Genomic DNA, 26,426 nt, shown 5'->3' on the forward strand with positions numbered 1-26,426 from the left:
TTGTAGCAATGCTAAACGAATAGGAAATGGGATGGAAGATAGTGAGCAACGAGGGGAGGTTTTGGTATCAAAATTCTACGAAAGAGTTGAAGTTGCAGTTTTAATGAAATATTCCACTTTCCGAGAGAGAAAAAAAAATGAATAGGAAATCATTTTGTCATATCAAACTCAATAATCTGTATATTAGTTTCTTAAGAAAAGCATGCGAATGGCTACGAGTGGGGGTGATGACAATTTTGTTTCAAATGCACAAGGAAGATATTAATTTTTTTTTTCGTACGGAGACTTCATAACAAGAGGAGATGGATTTAGTGGGATGGAATAGAAAGGAAAAGAAAGTAGTGGATTATAAGTATTAAAAAAGTTGATTGGTATAAAAGGTGGAATGATTAAAATATATCTATTCATTGGTACAATTAGAAAAAAGAAGAAGATGGATGATTTTTATTATATTAAATTACATACATACCCTCTTATTATAATATCTTCAAATGTCCACTAAGAGGATATTATTGTAATATGATCAAAATTGTTTTGTTACTTTGCATAATCCATCCAAATGTGAAAAGATTGTTTTTTGGTGGACCCCACTAACATGAATCAATCTATCATTCTCTTTTTTTCCTTCATTCTTTGTTACTAAACAATGGAAACAATAAATCATCTCATACAATCCTTCAAATAGTTTCCATACTTCCTATATTCCATCCTACCAAAGACAGCCTAGTGATTTAATAAAGCTGAAGTTGAGGTTGGTCTAATGGATATATATTTTGATTTTGGCTTTATCAATTCTTTCAACAAATTTCAATGTTTGAAGTTTGGACGTTGAACCAGTACTTACTTTGATGCAAGTGCGAGATTATGTATATTTATTCAAAAAGAAAAATGGTCGCGAATTTCATTTTTAATATCGCCAATAATTTGATTTTGTTGTTTTTTTATCCTTGTAATTTTATTATTTTCCTGAGTACTATGTTTTCCATTATAGAAACCTGCACGAACAACCAACCAATAGCTGATTATATATCGCATGGTCTTTAACTCATTGAATTTCAGATCCAGATGAGCGCACTTTTACCATGAAATCTCCACAAACTTTAATTAATAAAATGAAATAGCAAATCATGAAGATAAAAACATACAAGTAGCTTATTCACCCCATGAATATTTTTCACTTTTATGTGAACTTCAAACTCGCACCACCAGCTAAACATTCAATAAAAATAATTAACACAAAAAAAAAATGTGAAATTTCCAAGCTTAAAAAAAAAAAAAAAAAAAAAAACCTCGGCGAAAATAAAAAAAATATATATCTTCAACTCTATACATCTCTATGTTACAGAATGTGCACAAGTAAGAAAATCAGCTCGTGGATGAAGAAAAGTAGTGGGACCTTTTCAAATTCTGAAACCCAAACCCGGCCACCTCTTTGTCGACTCTTTCTTCGTCTTCTTTGAGCTCGGATCGATGAGGTTTTCGAGGGACTTTGCCTTTCTGTCTCGAGTCTTACCCGCCTCTTTCAGAAGCTCTCCGAGCCTTCTCTTCTCGTCTTCGAAATCCGGGTTTGCCGTCCCGAGCTTCTCTTCTCGCAACTTCAGAACATGTTCCAGGATCTCAATGGCATCATCAACTCTGCAATAACCAAGACAGCAACCAAAAAAAAAAAAAAAAAAAAAAAAAAAAAACTCAGTCTAAAAAATAATAATAATAGTTCCTGATTCAACATAAGATTGCAATGAATAAAGTAAAGACCCACATGGTAACTTTGGTGAATATTTTACAGTAACGAATATTTTGAGAAGAAAAAAAAAGGGAAATAATTCCCAGCGAAATGTTCAAAATAATTAGAATTTTCTTAATATATGATGTGTCACAAGTACATGCAACTAAGTTTAAAGAAAAAACTTGGGCATGATGTGGTAATTTCACTTTCTGAATAATGATTCATGACTTGAAAAGCCAGCAATGTATATTAGCCCTACTGAAGAGTTTAGATAATTGCACTGTCCTGTCCAATCACCACAAGAGAAGGGTATAGAACAAGATATCTCATGTTTTTTTTATTATTGCTTTATTCACAAGGCAGGTAAGGAAACACTATCCCAATCATAACTTACCTTTTCGCTTTTTTTTTTTTTTTTTTTTTCCTTTTTTGCTTGGATCGATCACGAGTACAGTTTAATAAAACATTAAATAATTTCACAGACAATAAAATTATGAGAATGAAATTATGTACCTTCCCATAGCGTCATAGGTGGCGGCAAGATTGCTGTACACTCCAATGGTGTCTTGATGACAAGACCCACATTCTTGCTCGAGAATCCCTCTCGCCTCTTCGAACAGCTCGGCGGCCTCGTCGATCTTGAACAACTGGACGCAAGCCAATCCCATCTGGTTCAACACGACCCCGAAGAAAGCCGATTTCCTCTCTCCGCTCGCCCTGAGCTTTGCCACGGCGCTCTCGAAAGAGTTTCTCGACTCCTCGTACCGACCCACCATGTATAACATCACTCCGGTCCGAGCCTCGATCCCCGCTACCGTGCTTTGCTGCCCCGGCTTGTCCTCGAGAAGTTTCATGGCCTTCATCAAGAGCTTCAGAGCCTCCTCGGGCTCGTCGACGGACTCGTATATCGCCGAGATCTCGGTCAACCCTCCGGCGATCTCCTCCGCGGTGGTCCCCGGGACGGGCTTCGCGTAGATTCGCAACGCGTTCTCGCAGTACGACTTGGACTCTCGGAGCTTCCCGGTCCGGTGGTACAGGTCAGCGAGGCGGACGAAGACCGAGGCGACGAGAGGGTGATTCTCTCCTTTCGATGACTTGAAGACGGTGAGAGCTTTCTGGTACGAGAAGATGGCCTCGTCGAAGCGGCAGAGAGACATGTAGACGTTTCCGATGCTGACGTCGATCGAGGCGACCTCGTTGTCTTGCCCGTTCGCGATCATCGCCATGCTGGCGAGGACGAGGTGCTCGAGGGCGGTTTCGTAATCTCCCTTGGCCTCGCACACGAGGGCCATCAGACGTCTGTCGGCGGCTTCTTCGAGAGACGCCGGCTCGCTGTGGGCCCGGTGGATCTCGAGGGTCGTCTTGCAGAGCTCGTCTGCTCTTTCGAACTGCATCGCTTGAACGTGGGCCTCCGCCAAATACCTACGGTTTTTTATATTATTTCAACCTCGATTCAGCATAAACGCATTTTTCGATGACTATGATCCGATCAAAAGTGATCGACTTTCGAAATTTTGTTTTTGTTTTACATGTTCATATATCTTCTAAGAGTATAAGGACTAATCGACAAAGTTATTACCAACCCGGTCAAGCACTTAATTATAATATAAAAGGTGGATGAGATACAGAATTTCTTCCAGATTTAGAGGATGAATGAAGATTTGCATTTAATGGCGATCTTTCAAACACCAAAGAGAGGCTCTCTCAATATGAAATGCACTGAGGCAAAAGTTCTGCTTCAATTCCAAGACCGAACACAACTTTAAGGTTTTACTCGTTTGGTTTAACTATCTCTTCTCTCCTAGAAAGTAAAAGAGCAAGATCTTTCATGCCGAAGAACAAAACTTCCAGTTCCAGTCAAATTAATATGCCCGCGCTATTTTCTCTAACACTCCAAATTCAGATTCCTTATCAGAAAAGTACTAGTAAGTTTCAATTAATTTTCTATGATTCGGTTATGAATAAATTTCAATTTCCTCTCCTTCTATTGGTTCCAAACAATTGGAACGGAATTCATAATTAAAATTCCATATCGAGTATCTAACCTTCACCATGATCCCCTTTCACCTCACCTAGTAGATTCAAAGCAAAGTACAAAATTTCTATTGAGGCTACTACAACAAAAACAAAAACTCCATACCTGCAAGTCTCTCCAACGCGGGGATCGGTGTCTCCGAGAGCCTCGATCTGAATCTTCAGCCCCTCCTCGTAGCAAGCGATGGAGCGATCGACCTGGCCAAGCATCGAGAACGTGTCGCCGAGCTGCATATGGCCGGAAAACGCCGCGAGGGCGTGATCCGATCCGCGCGGAACATCGGGGACCTTGATCGCCCTCTCCAGAACCGGTACGGCCTCCTCGAACCTCCCGAGGCTGCAATAGATCGCCGCCAGGACGTGGAGGCTCATCGCGAGGTCGAGACTCGGCTCGCCGTCCTCCGCCGCCGCGGCGCACCGCTCGAACGACTTCGAAGCCCTCACCGCGAAGTCCAGAGCCTTCACCGGACCGTCGCCGGAAGCGATCGTGTCTCGCGCGAGCTTCAGAAGGAACGGACCTAGATCGGGGTTATCCAGCGACGCCTCCGCCAGGATCTGGCTCGAGTTAGGGTTTCCATTCGGACTAGGGTTCCCTGGACTGTCTGGTTGAGGTTTCTTCGATCGGCGGTCCGGCGAGGGTTTGGATCGGGAATTCGACGGAGACGGAAGCTTTTTCGCCGCCGGCGACGGGGTTCGAGGCACGGCCGGGTCGGCTCTCGGGGTCCGAGTCTGGATCTGAGCCTCAGTAACCGAGATCCGGAGCGGTGGCGCCTCTGGCGGGGTTTTGACGGAGACTAGGCCCGGCATTTTCGTGTCCGCAGCTCGAAAAAGAGTCGAAAATGGAAGTGTAATTTTTTATAAAAAAAAATAATGGAAGCGTAATTTAGATAGCACTATATGCACCTCAACTGTTTGTTCAAATGTTTGCGAGAGATAATATTTCGATAAATAATAAGAGAGAGAGAGAGAGAGAGAGAGTTAATTATGGAGATATGAACTTGCCACCATTCTCAACAAACATCTTTTCTCTTCTACGAGTAATTGTGTGTCAGTAGAGAGAGAAAGTTTATGATGATGATGATACTGAGAGAGAGAAACAAGGAGAGATCAGATGTCTCCTCTTCTCTTCACTTTCTTTCACCAGTTTACTTAAAAATATAAATTCCGAATTGGCCCAGGAAGTTTTCGCATTTGCCTATTCTTAACGATTATAGTACATAAAATTGGCATTCTACTCCCCTGAACTTCCATGTATTTTTTTTAATTTGAAATCGACTATAAATATGCAATGGAATACGATATGAACAAAATGGGCCAACCAAAATAAACACTTTGAGTAGTATCTGAATTTATAGTATATTTCTGAAATGTAGCTCACATGTTTTAGTGCATTTTTGTTTGTGAAATGAACTTATGGAACGAAAATAGTGATGAGTAGTGAAATGTGGGGTCAAATATGCATAAGTAGAAGACTAAAAGGGCCGTTTTGAAAAAAAGGATTCTGTTTCATTTTGTTGACGGTATGTGCTGGCAAAGCTGTGAAGGAGGTTGTTGGGGGTGGTTTGCTCTTTTGAGGTAAAATGGAAATGGAGGACAAATCTGTCATTTCAGTAGTTGAATCTACCGCAAGTGTGAATGACACGTCACACGTGGTTGATGATTTATTTCTATCGTTAGACAGAGGGGTTTGACGTTTTGTAGGACCGGACCAGAGTGGAAATATTCGTTATACGACGCCGTTGGTACTGCCGTTATCCTTTTGCCTCAAACGGAAACTTAACCGTTAGAAGCCGTTAGCTGTATGGCTGTGCCTGTACTGTCTCCCATTCTATTATTCCCTTTGTGCTACTTTTCATCTTTAATCTTTTTTGTAAATAGTATTTATATATGTATATATAAACATAAAAAAAATATAAAAAACAGATTATAAATATATTTTTTAAAAATATGAAATTAATTAGTGAAATAATCTGCAAGTATAACTATATAATTCTGTTGATTGGTATAAATTACTTTTATTGAAAATAATTAAGATTGTGCGTATATTGACGACGGGATCTTATTTGTTTAAACTCTGTAATCTGTTAAGATTTTTTAAATATTTTTTTGGGGTGAAACTAATAAATTGTCAATTTGTTTATCGAAATCAAACATAGTTCTTCCCAAAATTAAAATATTATTTCTAGCATCTCATATTTTTACTAGGGGTGTTCATCAAAACCGCCAACCCGATCATCCAAATCAAATCGCACTCTTTTTTAAACCGCCTCATTAAAACCTCAATAAAGTTTGAGTTGTAACTAACCCAAACCGCAATTGTTTCGGGTTGGTTTGGTTTTTTATAGCCGTGAGATTGAGTTGAACCAAACCAACCCGAAGGTGTTAATTCTTTAATTTTTTTTTTTAAGATTGTAAATATTTTACATGTACTATCGTTAAAAAATATCATTTTTCTAATAATATTATAATTAAATAAAAAATACTCAGTATTATACTTTATTATTTGCGACTACATGAAAATTTGGTAATTAAAAGTATGCATAAATTTTATTTTAATATGTAATTTTTTAAAGATAAGTAAACTTTTGATTTTATTTGACAAAACGTTCTATATATAATATACTTATATGATTTTCATTCGAGTCATAAAGTCATTCGTCGAGAATTATAATCCGAAAAAACCAACCCAAATCAATCCGACTATTTTCGGGTTAGTTTGGTTTGGTTTTACATTTTAATCGGATTGGTTTGAGTTTTAAGATTAAAAAATTAGTTGTAGCGGTTCGGGTTGATAGCACATGAAAAAACCGACTAAGCCAACCTGATTACACCCCTAATTTTTAAGATATAGTACCTAAAAACTTACACAAACAAGATGTTTGCGAAATCAGTACACAAACACTAGCTGTAAGTTCTAGGAATCAATAGTTTGTAACTTTGTATATTCATAGAGGTCTACAAGTGTGTGTATATTGATTTCGCAAACAGCTTGTTTCAATTTTTCAAGAGGGACATTAACTTCTAGGAAAGTGTAAATTGAGAATAATAAATGCAAGTTAAATATTTAGAGAGGGGCGTATAAGAATAATTAACACCATTTTAATAAATAATTCATATTTAAAAAAAAAAACTTTATAATATACTAGGGAAATTTTGATAAAATGTTGATTTTTTTTATAATATTCATTTTTTTTTTTACAAAAGGCTGCAATATTTTTATAAAATGCTGAATTTTTTTTATTATTATTTATGATTTTATCATCATGTGTTAATGTTTGTGGTTATTCAAAGAGTGTCCAAACAGTGTAATGTTTTGAAATTAGAGCATTTTATTGTGTATGAAGTTTCTCGTACGAATCGAATCGTGGTGCGTGCCTTGAAGCTGAACATAATGTGCTTCATATGTAGAGATCATATGGTGTTTAATTAGTGAAGATGATGTCTAGTGATAAGTTGATGAGAAGGAACATAACGTTCTAGGTATAAAAATTTCTTCCATTAATTTAAGTATATTAGAGATTATCTTAGGAAATGATGAAGGTGTACAAGGGAGAGTGTTATACAAGAAGAAATACACTCTGAATGAGACCATCCTAGAAAATATTGGAGAAACCATGGATTAAAAATTAAATAATGAATTCCTAGTCTTGATAATCCTAGAATATAAGGCTAGGCTTGTAGAAAAAGTATTCTCACAACGAGATGATGATATAGGGTTATTAAAGATATCTATTTTCGTTTTGTTAAGCATATGTCCATTAGAATAATTCTAGCTTTGGTTGCTCATTTTGACTGGGAATTTGAATAAGTAAATGTAAAGACGGCTTTCTTAGTTTGTTTATATGGTGAATTAGATAAACAAATTCACATGAATCAAACTAATGATTTTGATATAGGAGACAAGAAAACTAAGGTCCATTTGTTGAGCATGGATCTTTGTATTGGTTAAACGAATTTCATAGAGAATTGTATCTAAATTTGATCAATTTATGATGAGTTAGAATTTAATCGGAAGAAATTGTGATAATTGGTGTGTGTATTGGGATACGTTCCCTTAAATTTTTATTGAAACAAATGATTTTGTTTAAGCAAGAAAAAATATATAAATATGTTGATATTGAAAAGACATACATGGACATTTAACCAAAATTTTCGCAAGCGATAATTTAAATAGATTGAAATGCATTATGTTCACAAGATTCAAAGATATAAATACCTTACGTGATAGGGGTTATAAACGTCGTCCTTCCGGAAAGTTTTCGCAATTTCTATTCGAAATTTAAAATGTTGGTGATATCCTTTTTTGAATCGAACAGAACGAGAATTTCAAACCTATTCTCAGAAAAACACTCTAGAGAGAGTTGCTCTCAAACTATTATTCAAATAACATAACTACACTATCTTAAAGGCATTGCTCGAATTCTTCTGAAAACAAAAACTTTTTTTTTCTTTTATTCTTTTGTAATTAGGGATCATGAAGGATCAGAATTTCGATTTATTGGAAGTGGAAGCTCCTTTCGGTGACTTCTGCTTCTATCACGGAATTGATAAATAATAATTTTTGTAAAACCTGAAATACATTCTGTCATCCAAAAAGAAAAACTCGAATGAATAGTACCGGAAGGTACCGAAAATTCCAATTCCATTAACCATCGGAACAAAAAAATTGGTTCCGTGAATAGTGTCGGAAGGAAAAACAAAATCTAGATATTTCCGTTCGGTTTGCTCGGGATTACTCAACTAAGCATGAACATGAAGTGATATTTAACTTATAATGGTCTTTCTACTTTCTTACATAATCACAAGGTCTTATTTTGTATGTTCTCAACGTACCAAAATCAATTGTAGAGTCACAATCGTTTGATCGATCTACTAATCTTATCACATAGTAAATGTTCGGAATAATCTATAGATATGAGGAACTATATTTGAGTTTTCTTCGGCATGATCATTATAGCAAAGAGAGACATAAACATGCACCTTTCATCAACAAAAATTTCATGACATACAAAGAATCTATAAAAGGAAATTGAGTTTTCTAATCTACTTTATCAATTACTTATGCTCAAATTATGTGACGAAGCCAGGATTCTAGATTAAAGGGACTAATATGCAAAAAAAAGTTCAAAAGAGTTAATTTGTAAATATTTAGAGTAATTTTTTTTAAAGAAAAAAAATTGGGAAAAAAGTGAAGAAGAAGAAAAAAAAAATTCGAGGGGGGCTATAGCACCTCCTGAACAATAGCTGGTTTCGTGCCTGCTCACATATCAGCTTGCATAAAACCAAACAATATTTATTGTACGAAACTTAAGCATTAGATTATGAATGTGTTAATTTTCTGTCAAGAGAAAAACTGAAATTTGAGAGCATGTGGAGAATTTTCGTAACCAGATTACGCTTTGTATTTGGATATTTTTTTTACCCTTTTTTCGGTTATGTTTGGATTTTTTACTTTGTGATGAGGATAGTTTCGAAAATCATTAAGAGAAGAAAATTTATGTTGAAGATACGACTCCTACGTCATAATAAAATTAAAAATATATTGGAAATACTCAATACATTTATGGGCAGTGTAGCAAAATAGCCAAAATGAAACTATGAAATTTGTTTTTAGCATACGTTTCACAATTTTTAGGGAAATAGACAACATGTTTATGTGGCAATAATTAAGGTATGATTTGCCCTTATTTATTAACAAATTCGTCATTTTCTCTCTCCTACTTTTTTCCTGCACTTTTTTTTTTTACATAAAAACTTCAAAAAACCATATATATCTCATATGAACTCGAAATTGAGTGATTCCAAATCCTACGGATTCGTGACGCCGGGATCTTCAAAAATAGATCTATTGTGTTTGATGAAAACTCATGTTTAATATCATAGATGTAGAAAAATCACGTTACTACCTTAAATATGGAAATAACTGAAATTTTTTGAAATTATCAAAAAAATAAATGGAAACGTAAATATGATGCATTAAGCATAATTTTTCATCAAACACAATGGGTCTATTTTTGAAGATTTCGACGCCACGAATTTGTAGGATCTGAAATCACTCAATTTCGAGTTCGTATGAGAAAGATACGAATTTTTGAAGTTTTGATGCAAAAAAAATTATTTGAAAAAAAATAGGAGAGAGAAAGTGACGAATTTGTTAATAAATAAGGGCAAATCAGACCTTAATCATTGTCACATAAACCATTTGGCTATATCCCTAAAAATTGTCAAAAATAGGCTAGATCCAAAATCACATATTTAAAGTGGTCTGCTTAGTTACAAATCTCTACATTTATTGGCGATTAGTTTTGAGATTATTTTTCGTATATGATCAATGTTCTTTGAAGTTTTGATGCTGCAACCTCAAACAATTTTGAGCCAAGATTTTCAAATTTGAAACTAATATCTTATATATCGCTAAATTTGCTAAATGATCATATAACATGTTTTACGCATGATGATCATCTCTATGATTATTTGAAGTGGTATATTTAATTAAATAATAATTAATTTAAATTACACATTAAAAATTTGTTATATTACATGTAAATTTTCTTTGTGATTATATATATATATATATATATATATATATATATATATATATATTAGTGGATTACAAATTGTGTGATTTGTAGACCTAATTCTTATTATTATTTCATTTCATTAATTTCATTTATCCTATCTTGTTAGAATTCTTATCCTAAGTCCTAACTCCTAACACAAGATCGTGCATAATTAACCAAACTTATATAGGGTTATAGGCCATCAGTCACTTAACAAATTCGATAGGAGATGTAATCTTTCTTCTTTTTTTTTTTTGGCTGAGAAAGTCTTTATTATCAGAAGAAAAAATTGAAAAAAAGTAGTAGCAGGAAAACGATATGCAAGAATTCTCTCATAAATTTGATCTTTGATACGGTTTTTTTAGGACAGGTCATGCATGTAGAATTAAAAAATTTACTCTTGAAAGCAGATATATATATATATATATATATATATATATATATATATATATAACCAAAGGATATACGTAGATATACAGCTTTTTGTAGTACTTAACTATCATCAGCTTTAATAATACTAAGAGCTGAGAGTAGTATGTCCCTTGATTAACCTTATTATCAAATAATTAATGAGAGAGAGAGAGAGAGTAAAACTGGCAAGATTGTATATAATCAGATTACAAGAAAATAATAATTATATATATAATACATGCAATATCTTCTGTATATATACACACACACACGAGTCCAAGAGTTGATCATCAAAACATATCTATATATACAGTTCCACACCAATGAATATCATAATATACCAACCAAACTCATTCATGGGAAATAATGCACACACAACTGTTACTTCAATAACACTCTTAATTCAATAATAATATCACCAATAAAACTCAATTTATCCATATATAATATTAAAATGAGAATATATATATATATATATAATTAATCATTATATATATATATATATATATATATATATATATGTATCTTCTCCTGGATAGGTTTTCTTCGCACTCTCCCTCGCCAAGGATCGAATATTATTATTTAATCAGATCATATATATATATATATATATATATATATATATATATATATATATATATATCTGATCACGAAGATAATCAGTTAATTCCCTTTTTTCGGGTCATGAATCGGATTGGCTCCCGGGTCTTGGTAATCCAGCATTGCATGATCAAGATTCATTAAAAGCTTTCTTCCATTCTTAACCACGATCACCTATATATATATATATATATACATATATATAAATAAAAGTCAGCAGATCATATGGGAGACATATAATTTCATAAGTTGAATCAATAAATCTGAATTATTGAGAGTTTGTGACAGATTAAATATATGTATCTGACGTAACGTCTATACGTCAAAATCTCAATAATTAATTTATAATTAAAACTGAATAAATAATTATCAATTACTACCTCATGATCTTGTGATCGATCGGCTCCCTTATTATAGAAATTATCAGCACCTCCACCTAAAATGCAAAGTTGGATAGCATAATTTAGACATTTTATCAGATAAATAAAAATGGTAGAACTAGATCTAACTATATATATTTGTCAACTTCATAGATTTCAAATGACCAGATAAAATAAATAAATAATTTTTTTAACCGCAAAAATCATGGTACCTGATATGGAGGAGCTGAGAAGAAGAGAAACGAGAATCAAGATCCTGATCATCTTCTGAAACTTAAGCATGATATTATTATTGGTGGATGAATTATTTTTTTTTTCTTTCTCACTAAAGCTTTGCAAAGTTTGTTGAATCAGATTTTTCAACAATGTTGATATGGATAGAAATATGGGAAGAGTAATCTTCTTTTATGTTGAGTGGGAAGGGAATAGAGCCAAAACAGCTTATCATGATTGCTCTCTCCACAAAGAAGCTTTATGGCAATATAGTTTTTTCAAAATATCCATTGCACATAATTTAGTCCCCCCACCCAAAGTCAACCATGCACCAAATTTCTGATACATCAAAAAAGAAATATATGAGAGATAAAGAGACAATGCACACTTAGTTTGTGGCTTCTGTTTGCCTTTTGGAATTCACACCTCTTTTTTATATACCTAATTTATCTAATGCAACTATTAGGGCACACCAGATGGTCATTTTCACGTATTAATTAGGTATCCTTCCATTTAAAGTCTCATGGCCTACAATCCCTCATGTATAAGGTGTTGAAAATAGACTATATATAGGGTGGTAAGAAAAAAAAAATATATATATATATATATATATATATATATATATATATATATATATATATCATTACCATCTAGGAGAAAAAAATGACGAAACATTTAAAAAAACGGCAACAATTTCGAATAGTTATAGGCCACACAAAATTTGATGCACATAAAAACTCGTTCTTATGTACACAACAATTTGTTCAACCATTTTAACAAAACTAACAAAACCTATTATAATTATTTTCATTAAAAAAAACCCAAAATTAAAATTTAGCTTTAGGCCTCGGAATTTCTTAAGTCAGACCTGCTCTATGCATGGTCCCGCTCTCGCCCCTTTCACTTCACTCAGTATCTCCATTGTCTCCCAATAAAGGTAAAGGAGAGCCTCGGCTCTCGCAGCGAGGCTCTAACAAGGCTGTCTCATTGACAAGTGTCATCGACCCACTATGTGGCCTAAACATGACTTATACTGACTCCTATAAATACTCTAATTCTCATCGGAAGCAAGATAACTTTTTATTGAATTTAGAATTATACGGAAACTAATCACTATTGCTCTCTCACTAAAAATTACTATGGAGTTGGACATTGTAGTGTTTACACCAAAAACCCTAGCGTGTTTGATAGTTCCAATTAGTTACGTGGATTCTAAGAGTGACTCGATCGTTCAAGCTAACGGAGCAAACGTCTGCTTTTTAGTGTTAATAATCGAGATTGCATATCAACAATATTGTATATAAGGATGCTATCTATAGCTTATTTACCCAAAATTTATCGGTTAATTTAACGAAAATTAATATACGTACGAACTAAATCACTGGAAACTTTGAGATTGCAAACTGGCTAATGTTTCAAGAATTCAAGAGAACAGCAAAATTTATGGTGATTAGGATGGCTACTTGACTTTCCTTCCAAGTATTTGAGAACAATTTTTTCAAATATTATAAATCCTCAACCGCTCAAGTAAATTTTACAAATCTTTCTTTCGTCTTTTCTATATTTTACGTACATGAATAATTTTTTATTTTTTTTTATTTTTTTTTTTGCTTGGAACGTGAATAACATTCTTAGTTGAATTACTCGTGACTTGTTCAATAATGCAAGAGTTAAAATTAAAGTTCTTTCCTACGATCACTCCTAATTATCACAATTTTCCATATATCTAAGCTTTTCTCATTACTCAATTATGAACTTAAAAGCATCAAGTAAAATCAACTTTTTTCCCTTAAGAATATAACCCATGTATATGGACCTAACTTGTACCCACTCTTCATGGATGCCAAACTGTGTCCTAATTTTTCTTTCACGAGTTATAATAATATCTAGTTAACTTAAAATATATCTTAAATTTAAATCCGAAGAATCTATATAAATCCAACTAAAAAAAATGTATCCATACTATTACATATATTGAAGATAATTTGTTTCAGTATTCCAATTAAAATATAACTTTTCTTCTTTTCTGTTGATTGAACTTCATGCTCACAATTGACAGCTTTCTCAAGTAAATTAAATTGACCATCGTAATAGATTAATATAAATAAAGTCAATCATAATTAATCTAAATCGAACTCCTTTTTTTTTCTAATCTTCCTACTCGCAATTGACATCTTTCTTAAGTAAATTAATTTAATTATAATAGTAAATTAAATTAACCAAAGTTAATCAAATTCAAAATATACAGAATCCCTACATGAGTTTTTTCAAGACTAATTAGGTAATTATCATATATAATGATGATTTTTTTACTTAGGAAAGGGATTTTATTGTTGCATGATTATATGTTGAATACTAATATATATATATATATATATATATATATATATATATATGTTGTTTCTAGTGGCTATTTTTTTAATATTAGGCTAACTTTGTTTTTTGAAACACTAATATTAGGCTAACTTGGCTAAAAATTTAAATTATAAGGTCAAATTGGTCGTATAAATGCCAATAGGTAGCTCGCTAAATAATTAAGTAAAATCTTAAAAAATAAATAAATAAATAAGTGTACGCAATATCTTTAAATTTTGGATTATTATAGTTTTATCTTAATAAGTATGGTAAAGTATATGCGTACACAGGCACGAAGCCAGCTTGAACTCAGGGGGGTTATAGCCCCCCCTCAAAAAAAAAATTTGCACTTTTTACCCACTTTTTATTTTATTTTTACAATTTTTTACCCTTAAAATTTATAAATTAGCCCCCCTGAATTTTTTTTTACAAATTAGCCCCCCTAAGTTGAAATCTTGGCTTTGTCCCTGTGTGTACATGTATGTAACACGCACATCACGCATGTATATATAGAATTCAATTAAATGTGATGTATATGGTGGAGTTGAGTTGGATAAAGTATTTTTATGCTTAATGTAAACCATGTAAGGAATAAGGATTATTTGTTATTAATGGTGGCCCTTAATCTCCAACTAAAATAAGCTATAAAAATGATTAAGATTCCAGTCTCTTGTGTTTGCTTGCACAGCTTGAGGTTGTCGGCAGACATTATAACACAAGGCATAATAATTTATCTAAATATATTAATCAACAACGCTTGTCCCAGGCTCTTCTCAATAAAACTGAATTTCCTAACTTTTTTATTATTGAACTTTACTTTTCATTTATATATTAAATTATGTTATGCATCCTTATCGACTTCTTTTCCCATGACTTTTGTTTACTTATTTTTCATGCATCCAATAAGGAGTTGTCTTCTTCATGAGCTTGCGGCAGAACCCTAGCTATATATTCTTTCTTATGGTGATCTTATTTCTTTTTTAATTTTCTTGCGCCTACATATTTAGTGCATAATCGAATATGCGAGCCAGCAAGCTTCTTCTTCTTCTTTTTTTTTTTTAAATCCTTGCAGATAGAATAATATCTAACTTTGTTATGTAGATTAATATTTATCTTGTTTATATCAAAACCCTAACAGAAAAAAAAAAGAAAAAAAAAAGATGACCACGCTTAAGCTATCAATTTCTTATTGTTGATGTTGGAATATTTTGATTAATGGGGAACATCAAGATCTCGGCTGCATCGTAATCCTACAAAGTACTTAGTCCATAATCGAATTGATAATTACAAATAAACAAACAATAATCAATAAAATGATAATTTTGAGAAAGTAAAAACAAATTCATATTAATGAAGATGAGGTTCAACAAAAATCTAAATTACAATAAAGTAAATAGCTTGGGAAAAGAAAAAAGAACTATCGAAGGTTGATGAAGATACTTGAGGACTTATTGGCCACATGTTTTCTTCTTGAAAAGCTCTCAAAAATTATAACAAAACACTAAGCTCAAACTCTATTTAAGGGAAAGATTCAAAACTTGTACTAAAATTCGAGGTTACAGTTTATGTAGGGTATTTTTTTTAAGCAAAAAGGGCCTTAAACTTGGAATAGAAGTGAGAAATTGCCCAAAAACTACAAAACATGAAATTGCCAATTTTAGCACAAGCGCATTTCGCACCAAGTTAAGTGTGAGGCGTTCGTGCTTTTAAAAATTGACGAGGTCCTAAACTCATCCAAAATGATTTGAAGATTTCCTAAATGACGCGATTTTCTCATCTACGCTCTAACTCATGAATTTATTGTGAAACTTGATATACTAACAAAAACTACACACAAAAGAACTATAATAAAAAAAACATCTAAGTACTTGTTGCTGTTGGACTTCATCCTCAAGATAACAAAAGAGGGATTCGGCCCAACACAGGGAAGTTGGGTCCAAGCCCATGAATTTGTGATGACAGGTCCTGGAATAGCACCAGGCCGATAAAAGATTCAAATATCAGCTCAAGATAACCGCTCCCTGAAAACTCGCAAATACGAGGCCAATCAGCCCGGACGATCTGTAACCGCTGTCTATACGAATAAGTCTACAAATGGCACGTGCCTCGGAACATATTAGTGAGCTCCAACTGACATACGACATGTCACCCGTAACCCGAAGCTCGCAATCTCCTCTCTAGTACTATAAATATAAGATAATTAGACCTATGTCGGACACGTTACTTTTTTGTTCTTCTTTCCTACTCTACGATCTTGCATTCTTTACATCCTAATTCAAATCATTGTATTACTCTGAGTGATTACAATAAATAGCCCCGAGCTTACTTTGCATTCCGCTTTTTTTTACTTTTACTATATATAAAAATTCTTCCAGTTTTCTTGTTAACCTCGCTCAAGCCAAACCCAATATATGTCCAATTGATTAGCCGATCGACCGAAGGGATTTTATGAAGCATCTGATGTGTTCATTAGTGCATTAGTTATATTGACATTTTATTCCGTTTTATGGTCATTAGTCTACTCTAGTGTCACTTTTTTTGTTTTATTTTATAATTTGAAAACGTAATTGAGACATTAATGGCACGTTATTCCACAACTTTATTATATTCTCGAGTTTAAGTGTTAATACTTAATAGGTGAGCATCTAAACAATAATAAGGTGATTCTCAATGACTTAACTTGGAAACGCAGTATTGTTGTTTGAAAATTATATATTATTATTTGTGCTTAATGATTTAATGCAATTGATGATATGATGTATGATATAAAATTGAATTATTAAATAATAATAATAATAATAATAATAATAGGTGGTGGACATTGGGCTAAATATTATAATATAATGGACGGGGTGGTGTATACTCTTACTCGTTTGGCGTGAAAATACTCAGAACAATAAGAGCACACCTAATAACAAATAGAGGTTTAAAGTTGTATTACTATGAAAATAGTACGTTAAAGCACTTAAATAGTCCTTTGTGCATTGATTTGTACAAGTGAGAGAAAAGTAAACCAGAGAAAGAAGAACACGTTGTGGCAATTATGTACATTTTTTTGCTTTTTCTTAGTTTTTTAAGAGAAAATCTCATTAACAAAACAGAATTAGCTACGGCCTTACAGAGATTTTAGACAAAGATCGATACCTCATATAACAATCAAATTCTTGAAATGAAAATGAGAAGCAGAAGACAGTCATATAAAAACAAATGAGATAAGAAAGGATTTAAGTAATGATATAACTCGTCAAGAACTCTCTTAAACCCCTTCAACAAAGATCTTTTGCAAATCTTTGAACGATCCAAATTAGCACGGTCAAAATAGACCAAAGCTCGAAACCTAAGCAAACCTCAAAAATACATGGGACAAGTTTGGATTAAAACTGGCTTTCCAAATCACAACATTTTTTTAAAGCCATAAAACCAAACGAGCACTACTCCAAAACACTATAATGGTGAACTAAACCATCTATAGAACTAAAAATAAAACCACCCTAAGTGGTGGACACTAAAAATAAAAGTTTAGCACACTGCGAGAAAAAGAAAAAAGAAACAAAAAAACCCCATAGCTACCCCTAACTTCACGCATTTCCTCCAGCCACATCACTCCCCGAATGCCATTCAGAGCCTTTCCAATATGGCTGGGCTGCATCACTCTTGTCAGAGCAAAGAAGAGCCAGACACCACAAAAATCATTGGTGACGTCAAACGAGTGTCACCGGAGCCAGACGCGACTACCTGAAAACGGCACCAACATGGGCTCCTCTATAGCCACCTATAACAGAGAAACAGAACGCCCAACCTAGAGCTCTGATTATCACTCGGAGTCAAGCCCGTCCGAGTACGACGCCGTCATGATCACCACTAAAGCTCGCTGGAAACCCGACCAATCCAAATCCACGTCTCGCCGGCTCTTGAAGGAGTGACGTCTGTCGCGTCGAGGCGGAGGCAAAGGAGGAAGACGCGCGCACTCTCGGAAGCTTGCTACATCATAATTTATTTTTTTGCTTTTCTTTAATTTTTAATTAGTCGTATCCTTAGACAGTAGTTGTGGAATTTATTTTCTTTGTTGAAGCGAATACCAAATCAGATTTCGGGGCTTTATTAATCTACCCTTGACAAAATCATCACGTGTATACCACGTGACCAGAATGTCAACAAATATTAACAGATGGGGCACAATATCATCGATGCAAGATTACAAGGGCATGAGTGCTATTTTTCAGACTTGAAGAGGAATGTCGTTACACGTGTAAAAGTCGAGGGGAAAAAATTATGTAATTATAAACTGAACAATTAATTTAATTAACTTCGGCCTGATGAGCTATTTTTGTAATAAAATAAAATTTGAACTATTTTTTAAAAGCAAAGTGAGCTATTGAGTTACTAACTCAATTGCCCCTACTTTTAATCCCCACCTTATCTTACACTCTAATTTTTTTTTTTTTTTTTTGTTTCCATGGGCATTAATTTTGATCATGACATCAGAATTTAGTTAGGATAAGAATTTGTCACCATCACAATCACACAAAAATGCCCATGCCTAGGATCAAGCCATGTGTATGTGTATATATATCACCCACGACCCACCTATGCAGTTTCATCATCCATCTATCACAAATAATCCCACTATAATTTCCATAATGCATGTTAAAAAAAAATCACGATAGAGCGATGTGGTGATGAAAAGCATAATATCTATGTCTCGTTTATGTTGTTCGTTCGCGCTAGTCACTACACAAAATATAATAGGAGTCGTTTCATTTTACAAAAGAACAACGCTAAAAGAAATTGATTAAATAAATCAATAAGAACGTATCATAATTCCCAAAAACAACTTCTTTTTAGGTCACTAAGCACCACACAAACGTCTATAATATGAAATTAATAGTGGTTGAAAACACAAAACATCCATTATGTTTTAGACATCACTCGGTCCGTCTAATAACTTATTGACCTTTTCATTGTCAATATGGATCAAACAACAAGATCTCCACATCATCTTATCTGCTGGATATAAGATAAGATATCAGTCAGATAGTCAAAGCCACTACTAACTAGAGAGACCTAATAACAAATAAAACAAAATTTAGGTAATTAGTCAGCTAAAATATTTGAAATTGATATATAACCAACGTTTCGTAAATCTTAAATAAATAGTCATAATGATGACGTGACATACCTGATTTACCCTTTCATTGAAATAAAAAAGGAATATTTACGTTAATTTATACATGTAAATACATGATGTGGCTATTTACCTAAGATTTACGAAACATTGTTTATTTAGCAATGTCAAACTGTAAATGTGGCTAGCTATTTACCTAATGAACCCTAACAAATACTATTCATTTTGAATGCTTGCTTCATCATCTTCATGGATATTGATTAGTCACTTAGCTTTTTAATGTCATATATTGAAGATCATGGACGTATATTTGTAGGGCTTCCATATGTAAAGGAAAATCGTCCACAACTATTTGTTTTTATTTTCTTTTTTTATTTGGACTCGCAACATATCATGAAAACGTGATAATTTATTCTAACAGTTTATAGTTGAGAATGGCATGGCTCCAACTAAATTCAATATTGGTAACTGTCTTAAAATAGTAATATAAATATACACTAATTAAGATTATGACTATTAATGACAAAACATTGTATAGAAAACTATCTCAGGCAAAAATATGTGTATGCTAACTAAAATAAGGCCAATACAACAGAGATCTAAGTAAGATTAATCTTATAATTGACGAAAAATGAAATAAGTAAAATAAGGGTGTTTATAATAGGTGAAAATCGTGGAGCATAATTGCAAAATATTGCTAGTGAAGTGCGTGAGGAGGTTTTTTCTTGTCTCCTCTCTTACCTTTGTATTGCAAAATTTAATTAATCGTGGATTGATAATTGTTGTTCAGGTTCGTGTGTGGAACTAATCTCCAATAGTACAGTGCCTCATGGCAAATCTGTGGTTATTTGAGATTTATATGACTAGGAAATATTCCATCGATTATTTTTTATGAGATAATTCCAAAAGTATGATCATCTGTGAGTGTTTTTTCTATTATCCAATAGAAGTTATTTATTTCAAAAATATGATAATATGTCATTAAAAACAGTTTTTCCATTTATATTTGTTGTAATTTTTTTTTTTAATAAATAGCTTAAATTGGATAATGGAAAAAACAATACAAAAAATAATTATATTTTTGGAATAATTTAAGAGAGTATTAAATATGCACTTCTTATAAAGTAGCAGTGGAATGGTGAGAGGAGCAAAGAGGAGTGGTTGAGTTGAGATTTGAGAACGGTCGAGCCTCGGAAGTGAAATAGCACATCTGACATCACAAAATTTCAACTTTATTTATTTAGAGAAAAGTCAATTCATCAACAAAATTATATAATATTATACGTCAGCATGTTGAACAAACAAATTGCATGTTATTTTGCTCTGCCGTGTCTGCCATTAATGCATGTGCTGTAAAACACCGTCCAATGCGACTCTCAACTCAACAACGATATCATCACTTGATAACGATGAGCACTATAGAGAGTGTGTGTGGCACAAAAAGTCAGCATAATCTTTCAATAAACAATTAGAGCTTTATTTTGGGGGAAGTCTAATATATACGGAGAAGATAAGATTGTACCCCACTATATAGAGGTAAATAAATAGTGGATTTGAAATCGTTTTAAGTCTAGAAATACATCAACATGATTATGTTTTTGCCTAATTCATTTTTCTTGTTTCCAGCTCAATCTTAAAAAAAAAAAAAAAAAAAAAATTAACAAACAAAACAAAACTCAAAGCTCGCCCAAGCGAGAGTGATTAGGTTAAGAAAACACTCTTAAAAACATCTATTTGAAAAAAAATAGCGTGTATTTCTATTCTCTCAATTGTACAAGGTTTTTTTTCCTCAATTTCAAAATTGTTTCAATTTCAAAATTGTTTCAATTTCAATACTTAATTTTCATTTTTATTATGAAACTAACACTAGCAGTGGTTCGGTATTTCTTACCAAAATAAACCAAAACATAATTTTGGCGCTTTTAATAGTAAAATCAGGAGGGAGAAGTTTTATTATACAATTTTACCCTCACCTCTTTCTTTTCTCTTTTGGCTCTCATTTTTTGGATTTCATTCACTCTCTTTTCTCACCAACCAAAACTCCCCAATTTTTTTTTTCTCAAAATAAATCCCACCCGCCAAGTGTACAGTGGAATCGGTCTCTCACAGAAAGTCGTTCCCCTAATTTCAATTTCAAAACTTTGTGTACATTTCCTATTTATTATGAGAACTATTTATTCTTTGTGTACATCTCCTATTATGTTCTTATTTAAGCTAAAAAACAAGTTTCTTCTCAGCATCACCTTTTACTATAAAGGAAAGATAGTATTTGCGAAAACAAAGAAAACATAAATTTTATAGGTGTTAAATATAATGTCAATGATATTATTATCCGGATATTTAGCTCATTAGATATCCTAATGATTTCAATATAAGATATCTACGAAATCCAAAAAAAAAAAAAAAACATATTTTTTATTTATATGATTTGAATTAAATATATAAAATATTTATTAAAAAAAAAATACTTAAACAGATGGTGTAATTTTTAATACTGAAATCCAACTTCCAATCATAAAAGGCTACACCTTTTATTTACTTTAAATAATCGACATAATTATTTCCTTCCATGCAACGACCCAATCAGCTGTAATTAGTTTGATTTTTATGTCCTCAACCAATGTAATAATTCTCATCCTACCAACCTTGTTCAATCAATATTATCACCAAAAAAAATGTCAGGGAAAAAAATAATCAATAACAAAGAAACTGAAAGTTCCATTCATTCTGAACGTGACAAGTTAATAAACTTGCTTCTTTGAAAACAGAGTAAATTACACCCAAAAAAAAAAAAAAAAATTATAGTGTAAATATAGATTGAAAGCCGACCATTTTCAAAATATCAGGAAGGCGATTCGTTACATTTCAATTAGAATGAGGCGATGCATTGCTACTACACATGGGATAACAATATCTATTCACACGAAATTGTGGTGTAAGTATTTTTGTTGAGTTTTTCTAACAATAAGCAAAAGAAAACCCGACTCTCACATCTGACCTGGAAGTTAGAAAGCGATGGAAGCCCAGCTTGGCCCGGAAAATGTTGGCGCCGGACATTTGCCTCACGAAACGGGTGAAGCGGACCCAATTCCGATACTCGAACATGTTCTTGTCCATCCTCACGAAGTTGAACGAAAACGACGGCTTGACCAAACCCTCTGACTCGGAGTAGAACTTCGACATCTTCACGACCTGTTGGAACGACGTGTCGTCCAGATCCGAGGCCGAGTTCTCGGCCTCGACCGCCACGTCGCACAGCCTCGCGGCCGATAGGATTTGCTCGAGAAGCTTCTCGGGTCTGCTCTCGGGGCTCAGCTCTCTCTCCTCCGAGTCTCTCTTCTCGAAGCACGGACAGCACAGAGTAAAGCCGTACCGGCCGAAAATGCGGGCGATCGGAAGATACCCGTCCCTGGTGGCGGTGTTGTAATATCCGGCGGTCAACTCCGAGGGGTGAGACTTCGTCCCGTAGTGCCAGTGGATTCCGGCCACTTTTCCGGACGTATTTACCTCCGTGCCCCTGAAAACGGTCTCGGCTGCCATGCACAGCCTCTCTCCGTGGAGGAGAAGCAAACCCGAGTACCACTCGAGAAAAAACTTTCCGTACGGTGTGTTCCAAGCTCCGTTGTCGCTCTTGAAAAACTCGGTCTGCTCGGGATTCTGCATTAAATTGCTACTCCCGATGGGTCCTCCGTTTCCCCATTCTAGCCTCCCGATCTCCCTTGCACATGAATTCAGAGAAGCAAGCATATACTGGCAGATTTATAAAAGCATCATATTAAATTTGATTAGGATCATTATAAATGTGAAAGTTTGAAGAAGAGGCGATTATGTTTCTTATTTACCTTTGATTTTGGGTGCTCTAGCTAAATAGCGAATTGAAACGAATGAATTTGCAAAACTAGCCAATGGTTGTCTAAAAATTAGCAAAATAATCAACGTTTAAAAAAAAAAAAAAAAATCTCCTCTTCATGATGTCAAAAATTTATTGACAGTGTCAAAGTTCAGCAAATTTTCCTAAAAAAAAAAAAAAAAACTTGCAACTTTGGCTATTTTGCTATAGACGCAAATTTTGGCTGTTGCCACTCAATTAGTTTTGAGTGACTATTTTGCATATTCTTCCTCATTTACCTTATCATAGCACTGAAACTCTCCTAGCTCACGGGAACGCCAAGCCCATGAAAGCTTCTGGGAAGGACATGAAGGGAACCGTAATTCCCCGGCGGGACCCATGCCCACCTGAATTCCCTGCAAGTGAAAAAAAAACAGTTAATTTAAAATTTGTAATATTTTGAAATGGTCGTGAGGAATTAAGATAACTTTCTTTGTCTTACTGTAATGATGGTGCCAAGGAAAGGTCTAAAAGAATCTCTGAAATGCCTCATAAAATCGGTATATGCTTGGATTGGCGAACGGCCGCGCAAAACGGGGAAAAGATCACATCCGAGGGAGATATATTCCATGTTCCTCCGACCGAATCTATCCGAATACGCTAAATCTGGATCCTTGTCGATCTCTTCAAGAACCCACAGGGGAAGAGGAATCCTTCGATAGAAAGATTGCAGGATTCAGTTCACAAAGGAACCGTTATAGATATTCGACAGCCATGGTATAAAAAAATGTAATACCATCCAGGAGATATATAGATAGATATTCTACAATTCAATTATCAGTGTCCAAAGTTGCTCGATGACAACGGGTTATGAGAAAATAGTTGAATAGATCTAGACGCAAAAGCTGTTAGATTAGACCGATTAGTTCCACTGAGGTCGTTTCAAAGCAAAAGATTCAACTACTTTCTTTCTAGCACCGACGTTCCAAGTAAAATTAGGGAAATCGGCTATCAGCAAAGATCAGATATACCTAAATACAGTAGTCAAGTATAGACATGCTTATGAAATCACAACGAAAAAACAAAGGTTGTCGTTCTTGGATAAACATGCGGTATTGTAATCTATTTTTTAAGATTTCCTGAAATAGAATGACAATCTATTCTATCAATTTCAAGCAGAAGCCTATCAATATGTCAATAATACTAATCCTATCCAAATACCAAAAGAAACTTCTTTACGTTTTTTGACCAACCTGTAGGCATAGCGGCCTTGTTAATAAGGAGGAAAAAAAAAGCGATCGATGGAACAATTTAACAGAAAGTGCAAAAGCAGCAATTCTACCCAAATTAAAAAACATGCAAGTATGAATGAATCACAAACCAAACACCGAAATGTATACAATAAAATCAAATTCAAACAAACGAATTATACACTAGCGTTCGGAAACTTAACATTTGCTAAACTTACATGTACTAAGCTGTTTCGTCCAAACAGAATCAGAAGAAGAAAAAAAAAACAGTTCTATTAGCCTGAATCTTTAACTATCACAATCACAAAGAACTAAATAATGAAGAAAGCTACAACCAAAAATTTAGACTTACCAATGTGGATCACCGGGTCCAATACCACACTGATGAAACGCCATGACCGCACGAACCTTCAATCCGAACGTCCTCGCGAGCGCGACGATCTCCAAATAGCCCTGCCAATCGTAAACCCTAGGCCGATCCCTCTCCACCAGTCCCCACCACACTTCGACCACCACGCCTTCCACTCCCGCCGCGGCCAGAGCTCGGAACGACTGCGCGGTCGCCCTGATCCGCCGCACCTTTCCGGCCGGGCCAACGGCGTCCGGCGGAAGCGTGACGAACACCGGCGATCCTCTCCGGCGGCGCTGCGGCGAGTGTAGGCCGTGGAAGAGTTCGTGATGGACATATCCGGCGTCTTCCGGCGAGACGGAACCGTCGGCGCCGGAGGCGGATGACATGTTGAGCCGCACTGAGGCGGCGAATCGGCGTTTCGGCGGCCGGAGAGAGTGGAGGCGGCAGCGGAGGTGATGAGACTCGGCGCAGAATGAAGCGGAGAAGCTCGGAGTCCACGGCGGAGACGCGACCGCCATTGATATAGGTTAGGGTTAGGAAAATGAAAAAAAAAATCCTTTTTTTTTGTTTTTTTTTTTCTTTATCTTTCTTTTCTGGGAGATTGAAGGAGACAGTGATACTGTAAGAATAAGGAGAGCTGATTAAGCTCCCTCGGACAGGGACAACGGGGATCACTGTCTTCCATTCAATATAATTCATGGGCTCAACTTAGAGGCCCAATAAGAGTGCGTCGATCGAATTGGGAAATTTCGCAAATCAAACTGCGTACATAATTCCTTAAACATCTCCTTTTGAAAATAATGCTTGGAATACCTACCAAACTACTGCAAGTCTATTCATGTAAACCTAAACCTGCTTTTATTTTTGCGAGTATTATTTTGATTCTTTATTGTTGTCGTTTATTATTGTCGACAAGTCTGAAAACGAAGACTTAAAATAATATTATAACAAAAAAAAAATACAAAGAACAATGTCTTCATCATCGGTCTTAAATAGTTTAGTCTAGTTTGATTTGATTTTTAAAACTATTTGGTAAAAAAATTAAATCGTTCGAAATAGTCCCATTCAAGGTTCTAAATATCGACGAAATTCGGCGCGCGATGCCGTTGTCGAGACGTGAGCGACCCCGACGAAAACATTTATCGTTTCTTCGTTGAATGTCGTTTGACATTCGTTGAAATCACGCGTCGTTCCGCTCCAAAACGTGAGCGACCAACGAATACACCGTTTTTCGTTTCTAAATTTTTTTTTTTTCAGTTTGAACTTTGAAGCTTAGTTTTTGGGGAAAAAAAATCACAATGGTGGTAGAAGCAGAAGCAGAAGCAGAAGAAGAAGAGAGAGAGAGAGAGAGAGAGAGAGAGAGAGAGAGAGAGAGAGAGAGAGAGTTATGCCTTTTCTCTCTTTGCCGTGTAGGAGTAGAAGTGTCAGCATGAATATTTGTTTTTTCTTCATTTTCCCATTTACCCTCTCTCAATGTGTCAAAGAAGATATTATTTTTCTCTTCTTTCTTCACTTCTGCTCTAGTTTTTTTTTTTTTAGAGAACGTGAGAAAAAATCTCTATTTTTGTCCTTTTGTTTTTTGTGTGCCCAT

The 26,426-nt window shown here is 34.4% G+C and overlaps 2 protein-coding genes and 1 long non-coding RNA gene across 3 annotated transcripts; all 3 read right to left on the bottom strand.

Moving 5' to 3' along the window:
• Window positions 1-1,075: 1,075 nt before the first annotated feature.
• On the bottom strand, window positions 1,076-4,853 carry KLCR1 (Tetratricopeptide repeat (TPR)-like superfamily protein). The gene is made up of 3 exons (XM_089607176.1): window positions 3,867-4,853; window positions 2,240-3,148; window positions 1,076-1,635 (listed from the first exon to the last, which is right to left on the bottom strand). The coding sequence occupies exons 1-3, from the start codon at window positions 4,565-4,567 to the stop codon at window positions 1,401-1,403; spliced, it is 1,845 nt and encodes a 614-aa protein (XP_089463302.1). The 5' UTR covers window positions 4,568-4,853; the 3' UTR covers window positions 1,076-1,400.
• A 6,061-nt stretch (window positions 4,854-10,914) lies between these two features.
• LOC149405434 (uncharacterized) lies at window positions 10,915-12,157 on the bottom strand. Its single transcript, XR_016295439.1, has 3 exons — window positions 11,924-12,157; window positions 11,712-11,767; window positions 10,915-11,505 (listed from the first exon to the last, which is right to left on the bottom strand). It is a non-coding gene; the product is annotated as an uncharacterized LOC149405434 (long non-coding RNA).
• Window positions 12,158-22,112: 9,955 nt separating this feature from the next.
• Window positions 22,113-25,489, bottom strand: LOC149405435 (beta-amylase 1, chloroplastic-like). The gene is made up of 4 exons (XM_089607178.1): window positions 24,836-25,489; window positions 23,736-23,946; window positions 23,533-23,649; window positions 22,113-23,154 (listed from the first exon to the last, which is right to left on the bottom strand). The coding sequence occupies exons 1-4, from the start codon at window positions 25,351-25,353 to the stop codon at window positions 22,363-22,365; spliced, it is 1,638 nt and encodes a 545-aa protein (XP_089463304.1). The 5' UTR covers window positions 25,354-25,489; the 3' UTR covers window positions 22,113-22,362.
• Window positions 25,490-26,426: the final 937 nt, after the last annotated feature.

This window comes from Urtica dioica, chromosome 2 (assembly GCF_054948205.1).
Source record: "Urtica dioica subsp. dioica isolate 48M chromosome 2, U.dioica_male_clone48M_v1_H2, whole genome shotgun sequence".
NCBI classification, from domain to species: Eukaryota; Viridiplantae; Streptophyta; class Magnoliopsida; order Rosales; family Urticaceae; genus Urtica; species Urtica dioica.